Raw genomic sequence first — 7507 nt, 5'->3', positions numbered from 1 at the left:
ATGGGTGTCGGTCGATGTGAGCGGTTGTTTTGCTGGACGAGGGTGGGTATCGACCGATGTGGAGTGCACTTCGTTGAACGATGTTGGAAACGTGTTGGTGAACTTATGTGTTTCAAGTATTTCATCCTACAAAGACATTTCTATTGCACGTTCCTTCCAATAATCCTCATCGTATTCCTCTGTGTGTTCCTCGTTAAGTGAAGTAATTACAGTGTCAACTGCAAAACTTTCATGGAAACCACTGTCTGCCCAACTGCCTATGGAATAATCATCACGTCCTCTCTTGCTTGGAGGTTGGAAGGCAAAGTGTGGGTAACAATGATTAGGTAGAGCGAAATGGTCAACCGGTTGCTTTATGTCGAGCGACGTGTTGTTGCGGTCATCGGTCACCGCTGACTCATTGGAATCGATCGATGGAAAGGTGTGGGTGTCGATTGATTCCGAGTACTCTGTTTCGTACTCTGATTCGTACTCTGCTCCACAATGGCATGCGCCAATGAAGCTAAGTTCTTTCCCATAATCCACAGAATTAATAATTTTTCTCTTAGGTCGGATAGGATCGTAGTGGATGTTGGGGTCTATCAGCGTCAGACACAATTTGTTTTTGTTCATGTCACATACAGCTCCTACTGTAGCTAGGAAAGATCTTTCAAGCAGAAGTGAAGAGTTCCAATTAAGCTTGATGTCCAGGACATGAAAATCTACCGGGACAAGGGCATTACCAATCTGTACCTCCAGATCTCTTATGATACCTCCTGATCGTTTTTCTGAAAGATCCACGAAGGTGAAGGATTCTGTTGAATATAGATACCTCCTGATCGTTTTTCTGAAAGATCCACCGGGACAAGGCACGACCTCTTCTATAAATATAGGTTTCTAAACCTAAAAGGAAAGGCCAAGACGTCCATAACAAGAGCTCACCAATTTTACAGCCGCCAAGGCAAGATTCTACACATAGAAGACCTTCTTCTCGGACAAGCCTAGGGGAGGCTGATCCTGACGGTTACTATCGACCAGAGGAAGATATATGCTCCCTGCAGCACGTCTACAACTCTACTGACTGGCTGAGGCCACAATCTCCAGCTCATCAGAAAGGTCCATCCATGCTCACTGAAACACATCGACGCTCCATGCTCACTGCAGCATATCGACAGGTTTACCATCTGTTCGGGCTATGTGCCCTCAAGAACGGATGACTCCAACAACCTACAGAGCTACGTGCTCCCTAGGCCATGTGCCTCCATTAAGGCTATGCTCCTCCAACAGGCTATATGCCTCCATCAAGCTACGCATCCATCTAGGCTCCGTGCCTCTACATACATGAACTACGAACGGCTTGATCCCTCACTGAAGGATACGTAGGCAATCCCCATTGGAGGATGCAGCTATAAACCCAAACACCTTTCATGGTTCCACCCCTAGACGCTCAGGGACCGCCCCTGGTGGTCGGAACCATCAACTACAGATCAGGAGGCATCCAAGGACTGACCCTGGAGTCGGGACCATCAATTGCAGATCCAGAAGTCCATGCGATCGTCACTACAGACAGGCGGTTCCTGCCTAACAGCCGACCTTTCTTACTGCTACTAAGGCACTAACGACATATACCAGCCCATACCCGTATGGCCCTACCCTCAGAGCAGGATCTCCTGGCTTATCCACGACCGAAGCAGGCGAAAGTATCACGGCGACCAGTATCCTTCTTCCTATCATTCCGTAGTGCTGAGCACGAATCACTTGTACACAAAAATCCACTAACATAGGCTTTCTCATATTGATTACAGAACCTCAAAACCAGTCAACCGAACAACTGCCTTGTTGCAATTTAATTTACCTACCTTATTGATAAACTGTTTAAGATCTTTTGTGTGCCTCAGCTCCTTGTAGATTTGATCCCTAACTACTACAACTCGGCCTCTTTTTTGAGAGAGTACAAACCACTTAGGATAATTTGAGTGATATCAACATGTTCCCTTGAGTAAACTTGGGAATAAAGTATGTCCCTTCGGGGTCCTACACCGGGTCCAAGGATCTAATCAAGCACCACAACGCTCACTGAAGCCAACAACGTCTCTTCAGATGGCTTCTACATCAGCCCAAGGGACACTTCCAGGCCCGAGCCCTGCAAGATCATCTCCAAACATGTCCAATACCTACTATATGCCCCAGTCAATCTAGAGGAATCTAGGGTTCCGCCAGGTTCGAACACGGTCCAGGCCTAAGAAAAACCTGGAAAATGGAAAAACTGGAGCAATATCCTGCCTAAGGAAAGCCTACTGAGATAGAGAAACTTTGGTTAACTCAAGTGCACAGGTTATCTACCGAATTCGATGACAAACTGGAGAAATATGGGGCAAACTGTTGGGTAAAAATACTCTGGTATAAGAATTCCCCAAGCCTCGGGCAGGACACCAGCCTCCAGGTTCCTGTTAGAAAAAAGTTTTGGTTCCTACCCTTGCTTTCGTCTGCGCCTCCGGGTAAAATGGAATTTTTCTACTTAGGAGATTCTTCCATATTTCCGAATATGGATGAGTTTAGCCTACTTAAGCGACATCTCCACGACTAAATAAGGGGAGCCCATACCCTAGAATAAGGGATAGACATTCAGAGACTAAGAGATTAGAGTTAGGCAGCTAGAACTAGGGTTTACACACCAACTGTTGTAGTTCCTTCTCATTCAATCAATAAAACATCTCTTTGCTCTTTATTCTTGCTTGTTTTCCAGCTCTTCTATTGTTCTATAGTACTCACAAAGATCCTACACAAAAATACCCTAACTCTTGTCTTTCCAGCTCAAGTTTTTATTTTTTTATTTATAGTCCGTGGTGACTGTTTTGCGATTTTTTTTAGGATGGAACTTTCATCGACGAAGTAGTTTATGCTGGAAAGTTTATTTCCAGAAATCTGCAAGGTCTCGCATTTTTCCGAGAAATGTGTTCTTTCAAGTAAACCGGATTTTAACGTTCTCATAACGTGTCTAGAGGAGTATCTGCATTGGCCTGAAGGTCATGTTTTTAGATTGTGGCCGAGAAATGTTTTTAGCTTGTGCGAAGTTTGTTTGAACGTTTGCCGAAGAAAAGTAGTTTTGAGCCTGACGTAAACCTTTCGGTTTGTGATCGATGAAATTGGACCGAGAGGTCGTGTAAGATATTCCCCGGGAAGAAGCGTTTTCCTTTGTGAGGACTTCGGTCTTTCAAGATTTGTTTGTGTAATTTTGTAAAAAAAAACATTTTGTATAACTCGGAGAGCTTCTTTTAAGTGAATTGTTTTCATATGCCGCTTTTATGTGCGAAAATTTTGTGGAATTAGGATGCTTTATGAAGCGTGTAGAGCTTTGATTGATTGACAAGTAGTTCTGATCTGTGGATCATGTATTCCGTTAACAGTTTGGTTCTTAGGAATAATTTTGTTATGGAGACTTTACCGTATGATCTCCGTTTTAGATTATATGAAAGTTGTTTGCTTAGTTATTGTTGTGTGTTTGGACAAATCATAGATTATGGTTTTTCCGTTTGATGTCTCTAATAGATTGTGTCGTATAAGAGTTGGCTAGGCGTTAGAGCCAAAACGCGTTTTCTTATTGCCGAAATGTTTTTAAAAGTATCAAGTACATAGAAGCAAATATTATAAACGTGGGAGTATATGAGTATATGTATATGTACCCACTCGCCTCCCTCCCCTCTTTTTGAGAGGGGAAAAGGTAAACATGTCTTTCGACAAGTTGCTTATGTATCCCTTTCGAGGATCAAGTCATCAAGTAGTTGATTGTGTTTCGGTGAGGGATTAACTCAGTTGGCGAAGTTACATCGGCTATTTTACTCGTGTCGACTAATCCTGGGTCGGTGGATTTTTCCAGTGTTGAGCAAACCGAGTTGTCGAGAGCGTTGGGCTAGGAAACTTGTTTGTTCCTTTGTTTACAGCCACTTCCTTAGTTGACAATTCTTGTTCATCCTTTTTGAAACGTGCTCAACTATGGGGTGATTGAACGACGTTTTTTGTGTGTTTGTGGTTTGCCGTAGGTGAAGTCGCGTCTTTATGCAGATTGTGTTCGGCTAGGAAACAGAGGCGCAACTGTTTTTGGCATTCCTATATCTTCTCAATTCTGTGTGGACATATTTATTTTGGAGAATTCGCGGGTTTCTTCTAAAGAGTTTGTCACATGTTTTTTTATTACAAGCTTCACGGAAGCGGAATTTTGCTGGGAGAGTATCGATAGATATCATAACTCATAATATAGAAGGAGGAAGAACAGAGGAGGTTCGAAAAGGGAGGATAATGTGAAAGTGGCCGGTGGAGAAAAAAATCTGAATTAAAAGATTTATTTGAAGACTCGGCTTCAGAAAAATGGTTTTCAGTTAAGAGTATCTTAGCTCAAGAACACTCCCATTTTCATAAGTAGCCTATGAAAATTTGATTCCTATATTCTAAGAAGAGCCGGTGTTACGAATTTAATGACTTGAGGCGAAAAAAAAAAGTTAACAACATTTTGGGAAGAAAAAGAAAAAAAAGTAAATAAAAAGTTTCTGGGCCACTAGTAGCCTCCATCTTTGGTTGTTTAACATATCATGGATTACTGATTACCGCTAAGCAAATAAAAACTAATATTAATATGTGGCAGAAAATAATTGATAAAACAAAAGGCTGGAAGCATTTTTTCCTTTGCTTCGACCGCACTGCTTCTATGCTTGTATGTTGTTGAAAAAGACGTCATGAGTCTTCTCTCTTAATTACCATGATATGAATGAATGTTTTACTGTCATTATGAAATTGTAGTTTTTTCATACTTCAAGATTTACGTAACACTCCGAACCGGCTATGGCAAATAGGCCTTCCACGTCCACTCACTCGGCCTATGGAAACGGACTGTGTGTTAACTCTTTGGAGGCTGGAAAGACTTGTTCACTGATCCTACAATTGCCACATAATCTTTCTCCACACTTTGGTTTCGCTAGCAAATATCGTGAATTACAACCACATAGGTTACCCATCTTTCTATTAGTCCAATTCAAGCATTTTAATTTCAGAAGTTCTAAATAGATTGGTGACCGGAAAGTTAAGTCCACTTTGGTGACATAGGTAGGCAAATAAATTATTTTTTAAGTTTTCCGTATATCACAAACCGGAATGTTAAAATTCATCCCATTTCAGAGAACGCAACGTCCTTGTTGCACTCTATGATCGTTATCCACTTTAGTGTGAGCCCTCACATGACTTCACACTCGTCTGGGTTTGGCTCTGGATACGGCTAATGGACCTCTCATGTCCGCTCATTCGGACCGTAGGCCCCATTTTGTGTGACCGGTGGTGCATTAATTTTTCGAAAGTTAGAAAGTCTTGTTTTGCTGACCATGCAATCACCACAAGACCTTGACACGTGTTTTAGTCTCACTCACATGATACTACAAATGATTTTTCGGTAAGTTAACCATCTTTTCATTACTCCCACTCAAGCATGCTTAACCTTGAAGTTCTAAACGGATGTGTGACCAAACAGTTAAGTGCATTTTAGTGATAAAGTTAGTCAAATCAATTTTTTAAGCATTTCCATATAATCAAACCGGGATATTATAATTTAACACCTCTCATAAAACGCACGTCCTCATGGCGCCTCTAGATCTTTACCCATGTTAGTGTGAGCCTACAAATGACTCCACTCTCGACTAGGTTCAGCTCAGATATCACTTGTAACGATCCGGCAGCTACAGTAATTGACCTCCCACACACGTCCACTCAGCTAGTGGATTTTATTCCATGCGAATGTGCATTAATTTTTCAGAGGCTGGAAAGACCTGGTTACGGTCTGAAATCAACTCATGACTTTCTCTGTGTTTTAATCTCACTTACACAATATCACAAATTACTTTCCGATAAGTCATCCAACAACGTTTAATTCAGGAGCTTTATATAAACTTGTGACGGAAAAAATAAATACACTTAGATGATATAGATGACCAAACCAATTATTTTTTAAGATTTTTCATGTATTACAAACCGGGATTTTTTTTTCGACGAAAGGCTTTACAAACTGGGATGTTACACTTTTTTTTATTAATCAATCAGAGTTACATAGTTGAGGATAGCATAAATCTATCAGCATCTAGGAGCTGGTGTTCTTACTCAATTTTTAATTGTTTACAATAAGTTCCACAATAATTTGTGAATAACCATATCTTTTGAAAGTTTCTATCATTTTGATATTTAATCGAAACAGAGTACCCTCGTTTTATATTATGTCCCTAAAAGTCTATATAGCTTAATCGCTTATGAAAATTCTATTTTGTGTAGATCAACATCATTTTTGATATTTTTAAAAAGAAATTCATGAAATTTTCTAAACTTGACTTTTTCTCAGAACAGTTTCATATTGTTTTTGTATAATACTTTTGATCTCCCAACGTTCTTGAACGGGTCCAAGTCCACTACTCCTTCCTCGCATGTCCTTCCCCTTCCATCTCTCTCTCTCTGTCTCAAAATTTCTTTTATCTCAGAGATGCTTCGATGGGCTCATTTAACTGCAGGGATTCTCTCCATTGTCATCCTGTCTTCACTCCTCGCGGTCTTCCTCCGCCGCTGGTGCTGTCTCCGGAGACCAGAGGACTCCACTGCCCATAACACGTCTAGCCCCATTCGGCGCGATAGCTTTCAGGCTAGAATCTCCAAACTCCACCAAACCAGCCTCAGTCACCAGTTAGATATATCCGACATGAAACGCAGAGGAAGTATAAACAATTCTTGCGTCTCACGTAGGGCCACGGGCGGATTGCCATCAAAATCTGGTCTATTTATCTGGACAGACCATCCGGCTTTGGTGACAGAAGCGGTTGAGAATGGGTGGACAGGGTTCGGATTCGCTGTCCATACATCAACTCGTTTTGTGATTGGAGCCTCTCCGCGACCTGCTCTTCTAGGGCTTTCCACGACAGCTGGGAGCGATGATCCTGGTGTAGTGATCACATGGGAAGTTTCAAACGGTTCCGAGGATTTCACACAGAAGATCAAGTTTAATCAAGTATTTAGAGAGACAATTAACGGGAAAACCCCATTGATGCTTCTCCGAGCAGCTCTACCGCTTCCCGGACCACAACTCATATGCTCTGCTTTTCCACAGGAGGCTTACTTTGAAATCACACTTCTGGAGATCATTGGCCGCCGCGGTGTTGTTAGTGACGTATGCAGTGACCCTGCATTAGTGGAAGGTGAAAAAACTATGTTGTTCAAGAGCCAAGGACCAAACCCCGTGACAAGAAAAAAAAAGGATGGGGAAAATGAAGAAGCCCTTTTGTCTCTAGGACTAGGGACTGGTGGTTCCGTTGAGGTCAGCGAGGCACAACTGCCCGGAAAGTTCCCCGCTTCTATTGGATTTCAATCGGATGGCGCTGTATATCTTGATGGTATGTGTTTGGCATTTGTTTTTTTTTTTTAATTATTTACTTTCATGATCGTAAATTTACTAAGGAAAAAAATAAATCAAAGCTACAGCAGAAATTTAAACTGCACGTAGAGTGAG

At 41.7% G+C, this 7507-nt stretch overlaps 1 protein-coding gene across 2 annotated transcripts in view; it reads left to right on the top strand.

Annotated features, from left to right (window-relative positions):
• Window positions 1–724: 724 nt before the first annotated feature.
• The window catches only part of LOC103848982, a 28808-nt gene continuing 22025 nt past the window's right edge, over window positions 725–7507 (top strand). For both annotated transcript variants that reach the window (XR_004452477.1, XM_009125811.3), the window contains exon 1: window positions 725–7391. Coding sequence is in view for 1 of the 2 variants with exons in the window: in XM_009125811.3 (XP_009124059.1) it covers window positions 6491–7391 (901 nt within the window). In the remaining variant the exon portion in view is untranslated. The remainder of the gene's footprint in view (window positions 7392–7507) is intronic.

The sequence above is a fragment of the Brassica rapa genome, chromosome A10 (genome assembly GCF_000309985.2).
Source record: "Brassica rapa cultivar Chiifu-401-42 chromosome A10, CAAS_Brap_v3.01, whole genome shotgun sequence".
Classification (NCBI taxonomy): Eukaryota; Viridiplantae; Streptophyta; class Magnoliopsida; order Brassicales; family Brassicaceae; genus Brassica; species Brassica rapa.
Note: the sequence above shows the minus strand (reverse complement) of the source record. Positions and strands in the feature narration are given on the sequence as shown.